The 19444-nt window shown below is 35.1% G+C and overlaps 1 protein-coding gene across 1 annotated transcript in view; it reads left to right on the top strand.

Annotated features, from left to right (window-relative positions):
* Positions 1 to 19444, top strand: part of KLHL1 (kelch like family member 1) — a 223231-nt gene that overhangs the window by 134618 nt on the left and 69169 nt on the right. The window contains exon 6 of the mRNA XM_004577433.2: positions 13451 to 13637. Within this exon, the coding sequence (XP_004577490.2) occupies positions 13451 to 13637 (187 nt within the window). The remainder of the gene's footprint in view (positions 1 to 13450; positions 13638 to 19444) is intronic.

A 19444-nucleotide genomic window follows, 5' to 3' on the forward strand; every position in this document is an offset into this window, starting at 1 on the left:
CATGTGACCTTTGCAGTCAGAACAGCCTGCCTTTCCTCATGATTAAGTATCAATTATAATGCAGGTACTAGAGATTACTAAATATTAAGACTTCTTGTTATCTTTATATTTGATCTGCAGGATTATTTCAATTATTTGCTCTAGATCAGCATTTATGGGTGCTTTGTTGGGCAAATATTATTTGAAGTTTTCCCCAAATAAATAATTCATATTTTTAAAACATTTGTAAGTCCAGAAAGCATTAGGTCATATTCCCCTTTGAATATTTCACAATGTAGATTGGTGGATTAGAATTTGCTGAGTATTTTAGTAAAGAAACATGCTTCACCCTGATTCCTTTCTTTTCAAACGTTTTAATCATGTTCATATCTGTTAAGCCTCTGGAAGACTGAGTCACAGCAACTCTAGGAAATCACTGTGCTAAGTAGTTATGTTTTTCTTAGAGTCATCGCATTCTCAAAGGTAAAGGCTTATATACCTCATGGGTTCTCATGTAGGGTAAATTATCCTAAATTAAGAAGGTTTTAGATATTTTTATACTTAAGGAAATTGGCTTACTTCCATTTCTATGAGTCTGTCTGATACAAAGCAGCCTGCAGAATTGGCCTTGCTGAGCTGGAAAAGCAGCATATGCAGGGAATTCAATAAGCTGACCTATAAAGACCTGGAAATAGAGTCATAAATAATAATGAGTGTGTTATTCTCGATTCAGTCAACTGTGCGGGTTTTCCAAACCATTGAACAACTTTCCAATTTGCTACAATTCAGCTAAGTGCTGCACTCATTCCAAAAGGAGGCTACGAATGAGAGGTGATAAATATGAGGTAAAAATTCAGGAAGTGATGAATATTTAATCACAAATGAACATCTAAAATTTGGTTTAAGCAAATAGTCACTTTCAATATTCATCTATTATACAAATAAAAATGGAATTTTAGCTTCAATGCTAGTTTTACATTCATGGGAATGTATGTTCTTGCTGATGGTCATTTTTGTCAGTACATACTGAAATATGTGTAAGACTGGAGAGAGAGATAGGTTATGTTGGAAATCTAAAGACCTTCTTACAAACGGTAAGTTCCATTTCATTTGATTGTCCAGTTTTAGTGGAATGGCAGTTCATTTTGATTCCGTGTCCAGAAATAAGCCTAAAAATGTGTTCTTTCTTTTAAAAAAGTGTCTTCTCAGTTATTGTCTTTTAGTCTATTATCACCAAACATTTTCCTCGTGTGGCTGTTTATTTTATTTTGTGGGTTTTTAAAAACTATTTATTTATTTATTTATTTATTTATTTGGAAATGCAGATTTTATCAAGAGAATGAGATTTTGAGCCCACTGGTCTCTTCCTGATCACCCCCAACAGCCAGAGCTAAACTGATACAAAGCCAAGAACTAGAAGCTTCTTCATGGTTTCCCGTGTGACTGCAAGGTCCCAAGGCTTTGGGCCATCTCTACTGCTTTCCCAGGGCACAATCAGGGAGCTAAATTGGAAGTGGAGCAGCAAGGACATGAAGCAGAACGCAGTGAGATACCAACGAGGGCAGGGCAAGGATTTAGCCACTGAGCTGTAGCACCAGGGCCTCCCTCATGGTTTTCAGCATTCCTCTTCAGGTTTTAAAACTACTCTTCCTGTGTATTAGACACTCTTATTTTTAATGGAATCCATGTTGATTTCCTAAGTTCTGTGATTCTTTTTTCTTTCTGTATCTATTCTCCACATTGAATATTTTTAATCACATATTAAAATGTAATAGATAATGATTTGTGGACCTGGGCATTATTTACATGGACATTACCATCCTAAATTCTTCTTTATGTGCAGAGAGCAATGCAGTCTTTTGAAGATTTTTCTCTGTTTGCATATGAGAAGTTCCCCATTTCTACTGCCATACCTTGACACTCATGTTTAGACAGACACATACTTGATTACCTAATTAGCCAATAAAAACTCAACACAGATTCACTTTCCTGGGAGGATTTCTTTCACTACTAATCATTTTCAGAAACTGTTTCTCATCTTCAGTGTTCCTCTAGTATTAACCCCATTCTTAGGACATATAATGTTTAATTTGAATGACATTCTTAATTTTGACTTGAAAAGTATTCATTGTACTTGAAATGTAGACCTTCATTCTCTGGTACACTCCCCATGGCCGCAGTGGCCAGAGCTGAGCTGCTCTGAAGCCAGAAACTGGGAATTTCTTTTCGACTCTCTCATGCTGGTGCAGGAGTCCAGGAATTTGAGTCAGTTGCAACTGCTGTTCCAGGTCATAGGCTGGGAGCTGGAACAGAATTGGAGCAACCTGGATGTGAAACACTGCCCATATGGGTTGGAAGCCCTTCAGGTTGAAAATTAGCCTGAATGCCAGCCCTTGTGTTAATAACTTTTATTTTTAGTTTATAGGCATGGATGTACAAATATAGGCAATCGTATGTCTAGGCACATGTATATCTATCTATCTATCTATCTATCATCAGTGTGTTCACAAATATGTTCATACATATTTATAAATGGAGAGAAGATATATATTTACTAATTTTAAGACAATTTTAACTTTGTGTTCTCATATTTTGCCACTTCAAACACTTGAATCATACAGGAAATGACTCATTGATCTTTAATTGAAGAATAAAAGTGATGTTATTTTCTCTGTGGTAGCAATACAGTTTCAAGGGTAAAGAGGGTTACTCCTTTTCTTAGTTAATGATGACCAGAATTGCAGAAATGTATCCTTGGAACAATGCAATTCTTCAAGGGAAGAATCGTTTTCAGAATAACAGACCCTAGATGCTACTTGAGTGTTCTATGGCTGTGTACTCTGATTATAGCAAATGCAAATTCAAATAATTTATTGCTGACCACATAAAGTTTTACTATATATAAAAAATGCATTCTTTCACATATTGTTCCAAGGTTAGACACAAGCCAGGTGTTCCTGGTTTGTGAATAGCTCCCTTATCCACTGATGGACTCAGCTGCTTCATAACAACTAATTATTTGTCTTATGAAAGACGTAGGAAAACTTAGCAAATATTTCTTAGAAAATTAAAATATAAGCCTATCACTTTTATCCTTATGACCAAGATCAAATGGAGAAATAAGAACATAAGCCTAAAGAAATCTTTAAATTACTGAGAAAGTATTAACAGTAAAACTAATTTCTAGGAGGTACAAAGTACTTTGGTAAATATGAATGTGTATATTTACAGTAAACTTTAGTGAGCACAGGTATTTGCATAAGTAAAAACATGAGAGAAATAAACCTGAAATAAAATAAAATTTCTTCATTGTATCTTTTCACAACATAAAAACTATATTTAAGAATAATTATAAGTGATTAGATATTGTAGCTACATAGGCAAAATCAGCCTTGTAAGTTGAGATGAATGTTTTCTATACAAAGAATTACAATAATGAAGCATTTTTTGTCTTACAATGATTTTTCATGTAACTCTGCTTTCAGAATTTATCCAACTTCAGCTTCTTTGAAGAGACAAAATAATGAGAAGTAAATGAACTGTATTTTCATGTTAACATTTTGCTTATAACTATCTGTTCTTTCAGTATCATCAGTTCCCTTAATTCTTGGACACGAGAAATATTTGTATTTCTAGTCTGTCACTTAGAGCTAAAATATTTGCAAATATTATATTCTCTTATTTAAATACAATTAATAAACATTGGATTCTTTCAGTCTCTCTGAGGATTGATCAGCAATCAGTGAGGGGAAGAAAGGAGAGATTAATTGATTAATAAATTAATCTCATTATATTGGAAAAGCAGATTTACAGAGAGAGGAGAGGCAGAGAGTAAGATCTTTCATCTGCTACTTCCAAATGCCTCCAACAGTTGGAACTCAGGAGATTCTTTAGGGTCTTCCACAGGGTTCAGAATTCCAAGGTGTTGAGCCATCTTATAGTGCTTTCCCAGGCCACAAGCAAGTAGCTGGAAGTGGTGCAGCCTGTACGTGGACCAGAACCCATATGGGATCCTGACAAATGCAGGGAGAGGATTTAGCTACTAGACTCACGCCAGTTTAGAGAAGGTTTTCAATTTTTGGAGAAGAGCAATGCAGTTACACAAATCTAATTAGTAATATATGCTAAGAAAACTCATAGAATTTCTAAGTATCATTAGGAAAGATAGCACATTTTGAGTTAAATTCATAAGCTGGAAAGCTGAAATCACACATGGAGTAAAACATGCATAAGCATGTTATTCATTTAATGATGAGAAATTCATATGTCTCTTAGCCCAAGAAACAACTTCATTTATGAGGTGGCAATGTATGCCAGAAAGTATTAAAGCCAATCACATAGAGTAGCATTTAGCAGTATGAGTTTGTAGGGCCATGTTTAAATCACTCTCATTGTTATCTAGGTATTACAATCAGACCCTTATTTTGAGACGATGAAATACTTGATATAAGCAATATCTAGAATTTACAAACTGCAACTTGATGAACATCATAGAACAAGAAAAGCTTACACTCAGTCAATGTTCCTTAATTCTACTACCATTTCTTTTAAACCATATAATAGTAAAGGTAAATTACTAATTAGTTCCACACAATTAATGAATTTTTAAAAATATGAATAAATCATTTACTATGTGTTATATATTCTTCAATTTTCCTTAAATTTGAAAAATGCTTTAAATTGTGATATATTATTCAAACACATACAATATATTGTTACATGCTTGATCTAATGATAATATTCAAAAAATGTAACAAAGCATCACTACATTATACATTATGAATTAAAAATTGTGTTGTTTGCTTAATTAAACTTAAGATAGCACTAGAATTCACATCTAAGACTTTAAACCCATGAGATCTGTCAACATCCTTTCATGTTTATTTATGTCTATTTGTGAACTATCCATGACATCTCACAGCTATTCATAATTTATGTAGACAGGTTTATTCATTTTTTAAAGAACCAGAAATACCACATCAATAGTATTTTTTCTGAAAATGCTTTTTAAACATTGATGCAGTATGGCAGATTTAAAAAATGAGGTATTGTCACATGTTTGAACTTTTTGTGCTAAATATGTGTGTTTTGTTTTAATGATATTTTCTCATCTTTTCAAAGAGAACTTGAGTCTTCTGTCACTCCCTTTTCTCAATGGCATTTACTGTAATACTGAACATTAATAGACATCTCATCAATATGCTTATTTTTACACACTTAGCCTATACTGCGACACCTTCTAGTATTAATAACAATGATGTTGTTCATGGACCACACAGATAAATGCCTTCAATGATTTGATACTAAGGATGACGTTGTTTTTACCTCAAACAGTTAGTAAGAGGAAATGACTCAGTGAGAGTAACACACAAAGTCAGTGTGTCCTCTGAGGTGGTCCCTGACTCATCACGCTGACCTTAGGGCATTCATGTCGGCTGCGATCAGATCTCACTGTGTGTTAGAGTCCAACAGCTGACAGCAGCCAGCTGGAAACTCAGCAGCGTTTCATTCCATTCCACACAACATGCTTCACACTTGCGAAAGATTCATTTGAATTATTTCATAAAACATTTATCTGTGTGTCTAATAATCATGGAGTAGAGTTTATTTTTCATACTAAGCATCAATTCCAGTTTTAAAATGTATTTAATTCTATTGCTGTTTCATAGCCAAAAATATTAGAAGGTCTTGTGAACTATTTAGTTTTTATTAACCGCATTTATTGCATAGTTAGCAAAATGGAAGGCTTTAACATTAACACCAAAATGCTTCAGAAAACAAATATTCAGCTTAGGCGATATGTTCTGTACAAAATGATCAATGCCACTTTGTGATTTCTGAATACACATAAAGGAATGGGAAAGTTAAATCAAATATATAGATCATTATGAGAAAAGCAACCTTCCTGGAAGACCATATTTTAATCAGTAATACATTTTGAATATGTTATCCATTCATCGTTGTGTACTAATGTTAACCTTGTACCAGGGGTTTTCCTAGTGTTGCAGCATGTAAAGATGAATAATGCATACCCTTGGGGATGATAAACAAAATTGAATGTGTGCAACTAAGTGTTGTAGGTAAAAAAAAAAAATATAGGGGTTGCAATAAGTCCAGTATCAGGGAAGGCTACCTTCAAGAAATTACATGTCTAAAAGCATAAGATGTTTGACGAGAACTGAGGCAGAAGAGGCTTTCTGGAAAGTGGGAGGAAATTCAGGCATCATGAAATAGATGTCATAGTGAGACTATTACAGGGTATTCAGCAATTTTCAGTCAGGAAGTCCTGTAAACACGACAAGATACAATGCTGGAAAAAAAAAAAAACAGGCAATTGAAAGCTAAGTATAGAGGTCGGTTTTTCCTAGAAGTGCTTTAGAGTTCCTAGAAGTATGTTGTGTTTTCCTAAAATGTTTACTTCCTTTATACTTTTATTATATTTTATTTTTTACCAGAAAGTCAGATATACAGAGAGGAGGAGAGACAGAGAGGAAGATTTTCCATGTGATGAATCACTCCCCAAGCAGCCACAATGGCCAGAGCTGTGCAGATCCAAAGCCAGGAGCCCAGAGCCTCCTCTGGGTCTCCCACCAGGGTACACAGTCCCAAGACCTTGGGCTGTCCTCCGCTGCTTCTCAGACCACAAGCATGGAGCTGGATGGGAAGCAGGATGGCTGGGATTAGAATTGGTACTCATATAGGATCTGGCATGTGCAAGGGGAGGTCTTCAGCCAAGCCCTATACTTCCATTTTAAAATGAATTCTATAAACCTGCAGATGAATTTCTGAAAAATGTAAGCCATTCATGTATCAAATGATATTATTGTTCAACAGTAGAGTATAATGGTTATAGGTAAAGGTTCTTAAAGGCAAGCAAAATATGTGAAATTCAAAAATGAATCAAATATTCATATTTGGTATACTAATAACAGCATGTAACTTTTAAACATTGTATACCATTGCCATGTCAAAGGAAAATATACATAACTCAATTAATTAATAACAAATTTTGAGTGACTGAGACTTGAAATCAGGCTAACTCTTCCTAGAGCTGCATTATGACTTTGGGCATTGAATCATTGCTAAGGATTGTCATCTCTTTGTGGTCTCTGTAACCAGAATTTTAGGCAATTCATGTGGCAAGAATGGAAAAGGAAAAAAAAAATCACGGTGGCAAGTGTAAATAAGTGCCTTGAAAAACCCTTTTTAAAAAATAGAAATGAAAATAAAGCATTGTAGAATATGTGTAGGGGATGGGAAGATCACAGGACTGAAAAGAAGTAGTCAACAGAAAGTGAAAAAGGTCTACTTAACAGTACAACTGTACGTATTATCAGTAGTTAATTGACATAGTCTATTTTACAACAATAATTGAAGGATAGGGCTTATTAAATTCTGTAGTCACTACAATTATTTTGCTTGCAATGGCTGTCAACTGCCGGAGAAGTCCAGAGGTTTATGTGTAAAGAGAAGGGGAGTATGGGGCGGTAAAGGAGCACTGGGCTTGGAGAGGGAGAGAGAAGCAGCAACTTCACATCACTCTAATATACTGACATGGAACTAGAGCACTTGGAAACAGTAACTATTCTTTTATATTAGAAATAACTTTAAAAAGGAGCCGATAAATCCCTTTCTGCATTCTTCAGTGTGTCCATCATGTGGTTTGACAGATACAAAAACTTTTTAATGGTGAAAATATACTAATTATAAATGTATATACTCCCTATTTCTGAAATTTACTTAGTAAGGATATTCGAGAAATTCACTTTATATTCAAACTTTTTAAATTCTACAAAGTGTATGCTCTATGGAATTAGTTTTACTTGGGAGAACTATTCTAATACGTGATTGACTTGCAAGATGCGTCCACCTTGATGTTTTTCACAGAAACTTTTTTCACTGATGATGATCAAAAGAGGTATGTTGGGCTTTGATCAGAGTAAATCTAAAGAAAACTGGAAATCTGCAAATATGAAGTGATTAAAATTCTTTCTCCATCTTCCCTAAGTGATAGGAAGGAAGCAAAAATACTGATATCTCTTAATTAGCGTGAGACAAAATAAAACGTTTTCATTTATTGACATATGGTTTATACAAAGCAAACATTCCATACTAGGTCTGGATTTTAATTGGAATTAGGAAATCCAGTTTTTCAAGTATTCCACTAAAGAGTAGCCTCTTCAATTGTTGTCCTGTGTGCTTATGTCAGAATATTTTCAGCAGCCTCTTAGTGACTAAGTAAACTTCTTTGAGATAAACAAGAAACAAAGGAAGAACTGGCAGTCTGTTTTTTTGTAGCATCTCGTTTTAAGAAAAATGTTTCACTTATTTATTTATTTTTTAAGTCATTGAAACAAGGAGATACAGCAAAGGAGATGGGGTGGGGACAGAAAGATATCTTCTTTACATCAATTCACTCTCCAAATTTCCGGGGTTCTACCAGATTATTGTTCATTCATTATGATTAATGTACTTAGTAATTTCAAATAATTTATTCACCATGGAAGTCAATGTTGATTAACAGGCAGGCAGAAATATATTCAATATTGTGTCTCAAATTCATTGCTTATATAAGTTAGTCACCATAAATACTGAGGGCCTTTCAGAAATATCTTTAGTTAACAGCCAATTATATAGCTGTATATCTGATTTTTCCTAGATGCAGCTGATATTTATTTTTAGTTAGTCAATTACAGAAATAATTTGGGCTCTTGAACTGTAAGTTGTCAGACTCCTAACTAGCAAACATAAAATCTGTGTGAAACCAAACTTGAACTTATTTTTCCTGTCCCTGTTGTCCTTTGTGTATTTAATTTGTCTTCAGTTTTTGCTTATGATTTAGAGGATTGTCACGTGCACTCCTCGTTTAAACTACCTGTCTTTAAGCTGCGTTAAACTTCGAAGAAGAGTAAATTTGTGGATAAATATTCTTCTAATATTTCATTCCTGAAATCACTGATCCAGGATTAATTTTATTAGTTAAATGTATTTCCTCAGTCTGACACTGTGAATGCCCAATTGTATGATTCCCTTTCCATCACAAAACTCATTCTTTGGTTATATTATTAATGACATTGTGTGAGTTTTTTCAAGACTGGTAAATTGAATTCTTTACTGTGGTACAAGAAAACAAATTTAGAATACCCCACAATGTGTTCTAAAACATGATTTTTATCACACATAGTGTTGCTGTCTTGTTTAAATTCATTCTACTACTTTGAAAGTATTTCTCAATGTAAGTCAAAATATCTAAGTCAAAATTTTTCACTGTAACTTCAAATCTATCTTCTCGTTTGCCAAAGCTGTTTCTTTTACTGTGCCTTCCTTGAACATTTTATTGTATTTTACATGTGACTTTTTCTTTTTCTTAACTCAATGAAATGTAGTTGAGAGTATTTGTCTTGCCCTGTGTTTTTGAATAGCTTTATAAAAATGTATTGTTTCATGCAAATATCAACCTTTTGACAAAAGGGCTTACCTTATGCTTGTTCTTTAATTTCCTTATTTGACTCCTGAGTGCTTTGTTGTTCACACAAAGTATTCACCAACGGAAAATGTATATACTTTTACCTTCACTTCATACACAAACATAAACACATACCTGGGTCACGGGGCCTGGAGGGAGAATGAGAGAGAGAGAGGGAGAGAAAGAGAGATTATCCATTATCCACTGCCCCCAAATTCACAATGACAACTACTGGCTGGGACAGTGCGCAGTAACTTGTCACCATGGAATATGAGTATGCATATTCTTTTAAATTTGTACACAAACAATCAAACACATGGAGAAGGGTGGGAGGTAGAGAGAATGAAAATGACAGAGAGAGTATCCATTGAATCACTCCGCTCAAAATTGATGTTGATGATAACAATGACTGTCCAGGACAGTGCTTCCTGGAACTAATCCCAGTGTGCATTTGGGTGGAGGGACCTAGTGACTTGAGCTGTAATCAGTGTCTCTCAGCTTCTGCATTCATGGAAAGCTCGAGTCAGGATTGGAGCTGGGAATCAGATCCACGTATTGTGATGTTCATTCTAGTTGTCTCTTCCTTAAATATCACTTTTTTCTTTTTGTATTTTTTAAAATGTGAAATGAAAACAACATATAAAGTTCTGGTGTTTGTCATCGTGAAGAGGATAACTTAAGAAGAACATGTTCAAAAGTGTGCAGGTTCATCATAAGACACGATGTGTGTGTTGTATTTTCCTTTAGCTCTTCTGCAAAAAAACATTTCTGATTGGGCAAAACAAGTAATAGGAACTGCTAAACAATCTTTGAAAACTCAAGGAGGAGTCATACAGTCAGATTTAGAAGAATGTAAGTTACACAGAATGCATTTTAAGAATACTACGGTGACATGAAGCAGATCTTTGCTTGGTGTGCTGCAATGGAATATTTAAGATATCCTTGACCTTTGAAATGCAGGAAGTGACTGACTTTCAGTATGTTATTTGTGACTATTTTTGTACTACATGTATCACAGATGTGTAATAGCCATCAATTATCTTCAAATAGAGTACACCTACGTTTTACCATAATGTTTAATATTTTAATGCATAAATCAAGCTATTCTTTCCTGCAGTAAAGCAGAAATTTTAAAATCATATTGATGTCTCTTTCACCATTTTATGAATTCTCCCTTAGATTTCAAGCACTGCTCTCTGTGTACTTTCCATTACAGATTTCCTCCCTTGAAAAAAACTCCCAAGTTATAATTTATGCCAACTTTTTAGATTGCTCTTTTTCAAAAAATCTGATGTAGCTGATAGTTATCAAGATTAGAAAAAGATTAGCCTTATAAGGGATTCAATCTTAAAAAAAACATATGATTGTTACTAGTCAGACTGCCTTATGACTGTCTTAGGAAAGGCAGTGGAAGATGACTCAAGTACTTGAGCCCCTGACACTCACAAAAGGCCTAGATGGGGATATGGGCTTCAGCCTTTCCCAAACTTGGCTGTTGTGGCAGTTTGAGATTGTATGCAGTGAATGGAAGAAAGCTCGCTCTCTCTCTCTGTCTCTCTCTCTTTCTGCCTTTCAAATTTGTAAACTAAACTAAAAAAGAAGAAATTGCTTCATAAAAAACACCTGAAATTATTTTGTTTCAGAACTACTTACTAGACATTGAATTACTGCTAATTTTTTTTATCTGCAGCTTATAGAATATGATGTTTTTATCTTTATTTTATTCGTTTTGTCTAGTAGAAATACTGAAAGCCTACTTGTGAAACTGTCATTCTCTAGACTGCTACTGTATGGGAATCAATATTGTTTTGTAGATTCAAATTTCATGACTATTTTTAGCACAAAATCAGATAGTAAGCAAAAGTGTGATGTCTCTTGAAATGTAAGAAATATTGCCATTTTGTTATGAATGTAGTGATATTTGTACAATTGTAATGTCTGAAGATAAAGTGTTAGAAAATTTAGTGCACTCGTTGGTATAGAAGAAATTTTGATTTTATTTCTGTAAGTATTTACTCAATAGTTATTCAATATTTCATTCCATTTTGCAATGAATTTCCTATATACATGAAAAATATAGACTAATGGTTTTTCTTAAAATCTGAAAATTATTTAATAATTATCACTACTTAATTCATTAATATTGGTCTATTTTAAAAGTGGTCCAAAATGAGAAAGATCACAATGTAACTCAACACATAATTACCTTTTTATGTGCAGCTCCATAAGAAGTCACAAAATTAGACCATAGTAGAAGATATCATTTATTGGCATTCAAACAATTTTGTGTTTGAAAATTTTTTTTTGACTTAGGGGACCTATAAAGTGATGTTTTGAAAGCCTAAAATACAAGAAATAAAACATATATCTGTATTTAATAAAATACTGTGCTATCTTAATTTGGAAAATTAAGATATCTTAATCAGGAAAAATATGTAGCTACCAGTAAACTAAAATTCACCTGGTTAGTTAAAAAAGTCTTATAAATACCAAGAATAGTACATTAACTCCAGTTTTGATCAATGTTTTGAAGTGCCTCAAATATTTTCATTCTCACCTTTATTAGTAATTTCTAAATTATTCACATAGATAAAATGAAAACAGCAAAATATAAACAATTTTTTAAATAACTTTTTTTAGAATCAACTGACTCCAGATTTTCTAGACGTGAAAAGATATTTTAGCACAGAGAAATCAGGGTTAATATGTATGCTTATTAAGATAGCCAGGCTAATAAAGACGTGTTAAAAATAGTCCCTTTGCTGATTACAAAAAAGAATTTTACTCTAATAAAAAAAAAGGTAGTACTTTAAAAAATGCTAGAATTTCCTTCTTAAATTCCAATCCCTTTTACTTTTTTTTAGTGTTCACAATAGAAGCGATTAAGAAGATAGCTAAAGTTTTAACACACAAGAAAAGAAACCTGGTCAGGAATGTAGTTATAAAATATAATTAATTAGATTACCATTTGTGCTATTCCAAAGTGTCTAGGATCTCTGAAAGAGTGTCTAGGCTCTCTAAAAGATTGTCTTTTTTTTTTTTTTTGTAATATTGAACATATTCTGTCCTCTTTCCCAGATGCCCTACATGAATTTTTTATATGTTCTTTTTATTTTCCCTGTTACATGTAAAACCAATTTATGTATTTAACTAAATACGTGAGCTCCACCTATTGCACTTCATGATAATAACAGTTGTATGAAACGTAGAGGTATTGTAGGTTAAAATTGCCAAGGGAAAATAAGGAAATTAGAATGCTAAAAACCTGATATTACCAGTTTTTACTGCTTATCTGTGTCAAAATATGGTACTGTATTTCACACCAATATGTAAGTATTGCTCATTAACTAAAATTTTAAAAACTGAAAAGGCTGCTGATCCCACTCTGATATGTGCTTAGTTGCTGATTTTTCTGTAGTGTCTTGCTTTTGATATTGGGAATTCTTATTTTGCCCGATACATATTTCCAATAACTTGTAACTTTGAGGATTTGTTTGAGATTTTTTCCTTTGAAGAATATTTTAAGTATATTTGTAATTGTTAAACACCATAGTATTTTAGTGGCTTATTGAGATCTAATTTCTTGAAGATTATCATTTAATTTCCTTCATCAGATGTGTTTATGGCCAACATAAATGATTATACTGTGTTTACAAATAACTTTACTAAAATTATATTGTCTCTATTATTTGAAGGTTTTGAATAGCATGTAATAATTACACATTTTCTGATATATCATGCAATATTTCAACAAGGAAGTGGAAAGTGTACTCTATTTATGCACTGTATATAATAAAATAGTAACAGATACTAAATCCAAAATAGTGATCACTATCATTAGGAAGGCATACATTTTATCTGTATTTGTCAATGCAATGAATTTTTGTGCTCTGCATTTGTCTCAATGAGGGGATAATGTTGTGGAGTTAAACTTTTAATTTAAACTGCTACTACATGTTCATCCCTCTGAAAGCACATTTAATAAGGATTGTGTACTATCCACAGATATTAGCTGACCTGGAAAACCATGCATTATTTAAGAATGATCTTGAATGTCAAAAGCTGATTCTGGAAGCAATGAAATATCATTTGTTGCCAGAAAGAAGAACTTTAATGCAAAGTCCAAGAACTAAGCCTAGAAAATCTACAGTTGGAACTCTGTATGCTGTGGGAGGAATGGACAACAACAAAGGTTTGTAATTATAGCTCTGTATTATGCAAGTGTTGTTTCGATCTATGATAGATTTTTATTTCAGTTTTCTCTATGATCTAAAAATACTTTGGGAAGATAGTGTTAACCACAGTGATTTATTATCAGTGAAAAATTGGAAGAATTGTTATTTCTTCTTTCTTCTTTTTTTTAAATTTTTATGATCTTTACAGAGTTGATTAGGGCACAAAAGGTCAAGGGCAACAGGAAAATGGCTAAGATCATTGTTTCCACATTCTATTTTTTCCTTCCTGTATCTGGTGGAAGTGGGGGATTAAAGGGAGAAGCCAAACCCAGCATCCCCACCACCCCAGGATCTCCCATGTGGGGCATTTTCCAAGGACACTGCTCAAATGGTGTTAATAGTTCAACCATTCTGCATTAATGCCAATCTTGTCATTCTAAGCACAATGAAATCTCTCCAGACTCCACTAGCTCACATAGTCCAGCTTAGAGTCTCTGTTTGCCCAGATTCTCACTGCCAACCCTTAGCTGGGGTAGTTGATAAATTTGTTCTGTCGCCTGTCATGGTACCAAGTGTCCTCTGCATGCTCCAATGTACTGCCATATCCTCCATGTGCACCTGGATATGCTGTCCAGTGTTACAACTGAGCCACTGAGGAGGCTCAGCTTTGACACATGCACTTTAGAGTCAGATCATAAAAGCTGCACTTCTCTTCGTGGTTAAGGTCCTGGGTCCAGCAGTTCAGTTGGAGGAGATCCCCAAAGAAACTTCATCTGAGGTGATCCCACACTTGATTCTTGTGTGTGCTTGCCAATACAGGGGCTGGCACAGGCTCTTGCACACACTGTTGGTTGCAATTGCTGGGTCAGTTCTGTCTCAAGCCCTTCTACTATGCAAATTAATGAGTGTTGGAACCTATCTCAATCCTGCCCACTGCACATTCAGCCCTCACGCAATCAGTGGGAGCTGCCTCCTAGTTGGAGCAACCTGCAATAACTCCCAACAGGCTTGCTCCCTGTCCTGGTTCCTGTGGTGTAAAGATCATACAACAGACTGCTTCAGTCAGTCCAACATCCCATTCAGCTCATACATGTCAATGGACGTTGAAGTCGAGTTCAACCAAGCCAGCCCCACTATCCAGCCCACACAGGTTCCAGTGGGCACTCTCTGTCTAGCCATGTTTGCCCCAGTCCTGGTTCTCATGCTTACCAGTCAGAGTGGCAACCCAAAAGGGAAGTGCCACTGTTTCCTTACTGGCCCACTCCCATTCTCGGATCTTGCACTTTCCAGGTAGTATTGCAGTTTAACTTGACAGAATTAGCCCCCCAGTGCCAGCATCTACCAGCTGATGCTGCAGCAAAGTCCAACCATTCCACACCCACTCTGATTAATGCTTGCGTCAGTAGGAACAGCCAATCCAACCTAATTTTTCCCTAATCTAGCTCCCATGAAGCCAACATATATTATAGCCCTGCCCAGTCCTGGCTGCCCCCATCCCAACTCATGCTCTTCAGTGGGAGTGGTGGTTCAACTAGGTGAGCCCCATGCAGCCCACCTACCAGTTTTATGCCCCCCACAAACACACATCTGGTTCTTGTGTGTGCTTTGCCAGGCACGCCTCTACCCCAGTTCCAGCTCACATTGGTCAGTTCTACAGCCTAGCCCACCCCAGGCAGCACCCAGTCCCAGCCCTCATGTATATTGGCATGTTTTGCAACTGAACAGAAGCCGACCCACACTCCACTCTGGTGCACGGATTTGCCAGTGGGTGATGTGAACTGGCCCAGCCTGGTCCACTCCCAACCTGGGCCAAATGTATGCCAGTGGGTACCATTCACTGGCTTGGTCTGGGCTGCTTCCTATCATGGTTCTTGCACTCACCTGCAGGAACTGTGTCCCAACAGAGGAGTTTGCCAAGCTCCTCCATCAGAAACTCTCCCAATGCTAGAAAAAAATATAGCAGTTAAAGGACTATATTATCAATAAAAATTATATACATAAATACATATTGATATTCAAATGCTATATGTGTATTCAAAAGATATCCTGTTTCTGATAGATTAGTGTCCAGGGCAAGCCAGCATAGCCCAATTCCCTAATATTTGGTAACAGTTTTAATGCTCAAAATTATGACTTGTTAGAAGAAGGGTGGATATTTTATTTTCTAGTCAGCTGATAAGCCATGTAAGGCAAAGATTGTTCCCACACTAGTCATTTTATTGAAATATAACCAGAATCAGTAAGTATTAGGAGAAAGCATGAAAACACAGGTAAAAATAAGTAGAGTGGTAATAACAAACCAAATAATATGCGTGCATGAAAGAAATTTTCCATTTGGTCTGAGACATGCATCACTTTGATGTGACACTCCAGTACATCAATTTTGCTGTTAAATTGTCAACAAGAAAATAAAGTGCTTCCCATTTAAGTACATTGAATGTACAATCTGTGATAGCCAACATCTTATTTATCTCCCCAGAAATTGTGTTGTTTTACAGTTTAAAAAAAGTAGAGTCTTTTAGAAGGTTTTAAAAAGATTTATTTATTTAAAAGACAGAATTACATGCTTAAATGCAAGACCTTTGAATCCTGTGCCCATGTGGAAGACCTGGAAGAAGCTGCTGGTTTCAAATCAGCTCAGCTCTGGATGTTGCAGCCATTTAGGGAGTGAACTGGCAGATGAAAGATTTTTCTCGGTGTCTCTCCTTCTCTCTGGAAATCTGATCTAGTCCTTTTGATAAGAATAAATTTATTTTGAAAAAAATGACCAAGCTTAAGAAAAAAAAAGTACATTTAACCCTTTTCAGAGTAACCTCTTAAGTTTGCTTTACCCTGTTACTGCTTAGTGTTCATTCACAGCCCCGTTTTTTTCTTCTATCAATTTGGCCTCTTGTCATACATACATATACATATATATATTTTTTTTATTTGAAGCAAGCCTTTTACTGAATTTTATGAGAAAAATATAAAAAAGCAAAAACCTGTATTTTCCAATCTGACCTTATTTCTAAAATGTCCATGAAAACTTTTTTCATGTTTATAAAATGTTATATTCGTATCTTACTATTATTTTTTTTTAAGATTTTATTATTATTGGAAAGCCGGATATACAGAGAGGAGGGACAGAGAGGAAGATCTTCCATCCGATGATTCACTCCCCAAGTGAGCCGCAACGGGCCGGTGCTGCGCCAATCCAATGCTGGGAACCAGGAACCTCTTCCAGGTCTCCCACGCAGGTGCAGGGTCCCAAAGCTTTGGGCTGTCCTTGACTGTTTCCCCAGGTACAAGCAGGGAGCTGGATGGGAAGTGGAGCTGCCGGGATTGAACCGGCGCCCTTATGGGATCCCAGGGCGTTCAAGGCAAGGACTTTAGCCACTAGGCCACGCTGCCAGGCCCATAAATATTATTTTTTATTCATGTGTCTTAATATCTCACATTAGAGTTTTATAAAAGGATGTATTGATTTTATTTGAAAACCATAATTACACAGCGAGATAGAGGGAGAAACTGAGAGATATTTTCCATCTACTGGTTCGCTCCCCAACTGGCTACTAAGACCAGACCTGGGCCCATCCAAAGTTGGGAGCCAGATTTTTCTTCAGAGTCTCCCACGTGGGTACAGAGCTGAGTCAGAAGAGGAGCAGCCAGAACACAAACCAGCATCTGTAAGGAATGTTGGCACCACAGGAGCAGGATTGGCTGGATATGCCACCACATTGGGCCCCCTCCTCCCCCGGTCTCACTTGGTATTTTGTAGCCTCCAGCCAACCTCTGAAATGCTGAGGCTCTAAATCTACTGTGTGTTATCAGACTACTCTCATCCATGCAGGTTAATCTTCCTTGAAGTCATAGTTAATTACTCACTGTCATGGTTATATACATTGCAGATGTTTTCCCCAGTGAGAATGAGTTTCGCCCAAAACCAAGACACCTCCTCTTTAGAGCCATACCATTGTTTTCAGTGTTTGTGGCACTTTCTCTTTTCTTTTCCTTCTACCACATGCTGGGCCTAGGTTAGATGCTTTCAAATCTTAGCATGGACGCAGCAGTGGTCCACTGGGAAATGGGCTTCAGGGTTCACCTCATTCTCTCTCACTAGTCACCCAGTTGTTCTTTGACTATTTGCTTTTTTTTTTTTTTTTAATATTCTAATCCTTCATGCATTTTATTTTTTTTATTTTTTTTTATTAATATTTGGCATTATGTGACAGTTTCATAGGCTTTGGGAATCCCCCTACCCCTACCCCTCCCCTCCCCCCTGGTGGATTCCTCCACCTTGATGCAGCATTACAGTTCAAATTCAATCAAGATTCTTTCCTTGCAAACATATATTAAGCATGGAGTCCAGCTACTTATTGTCCAGATGGGTTGAACAGTTTCTTGGGGAGACCATTTCTGGTTCGAAGTCAGAGCTGGTATAATATCATCACAGCTGCTTTTAGTGCAAAATATTTTTCTCATTTTTTGCAAGTCCAGCAACAGAAAAATGGTGTTCTTATATCTTAACTCAAGTATCCTGACATAATTACAGCATATCTGCATGAATTCTCAAATCTCTAATGAGAATTAAAGAATTCTGTTCTCTAATTTAATGCTGCAGATATTTTATGTTTTATGTTCTGTCAACTTGTGAAATCAGATATTTTGTTTATAACTAAAATCCTTGTTTTTTCAAACATTTTTATCATTGATAAAGTACACTGTTAACATTTCCATAGTTAATTTTGGAATACTCACAAATTTGCAGTGCTACATTCAGTTAAAATCACCACATCTTTAAAATAAAGAAAATAATCTTATTGCAAACATAATCTTATTGCAAAGCATTAAATTACAGCATATATTAGACTAGACCAATTCTAATTATAATATAGATGATTGTTCATTAACAGTTTAATCAAATTCCTCACATTTTTGTAATAAGACATATAATTCAAAATGCAGAGGTTAAATAGAAGTTGATGCATGTCTTGAATCTGAGTGATCAGAGCAAATGTTCAGAATTACAAAGATATATTCATGAATATTAATACATTCTCCTATGACAGATTAATTCCCTTTGCCAAGTTATTTCTGCAGTAAGTTATCTGTATTTTCCAGTTTATAAGCAACATGAAAACAGGAACTATACTCCCAGTATTAGAAGTATTTTTAATTTATTTTAGGCTTTCCTTAAAATTTGTTTAAATTACACATTATCCATGAGTTATTACTGGATCTCAAAATGCATTTGTGGGATAATACAGTATTGATCAATGCAAACTTTATACTAGCATGAAGTACATGCTAATATTTTGAAGATATGAGTGGGAAATATTAATAGAAGATTAGTATTTGCTAAATAATTCTCCTTGTAGTGCTTAGAAAAAATATTATGGATCTATAATTTTTTCCTCAGTAACTGCTCAATTGGAAATGATAAAAATATTTTATCTGTGACATACAAAATCCATTTTAAATACCTACTTAAAAACATTTCTGTATATAAAATTGCAGTTACCTCTAAGAACATGCTTTTGTTTTATCATTCTAGCTTCTTTAGATTTTGACGAAAGTTAAGATTTTTCTTTAATTTCTATCATTGGGAAATCTGTTAGGATCGAGTTTAATGGCAGAGACCGATATCATTTCCAAATCAGTGCTATTTGTTCCAATAATTTTTCAACATTGACTTACCTATGATTAGGTAGGCTGATAACAATAGTTTCACAACAACACAGTCCTCATGTATTTTAATTTTATTTTATTATTTTCTTTACTATTATACTGAAGGTTAGAATTAGTTATGTAATGAACTGTATGTACAAAACTGTCAAACCAACTA

The sequence above is a fragment of the Ochotona princeps genome, chromosome 12 (assembly GCF_030435755.1).
Source record: "Ochotona princeps isolate mOchPri1 chromosome 12, mOchPri1.hap1, whole genome shotgun sequence".
Classification (NCBI taxonomy): Eukaryota; Metazoa; Chordata; class Mammalia; order Lagomorpha; family Ochotonidae; genus Ochotona; species Ochotona princeps.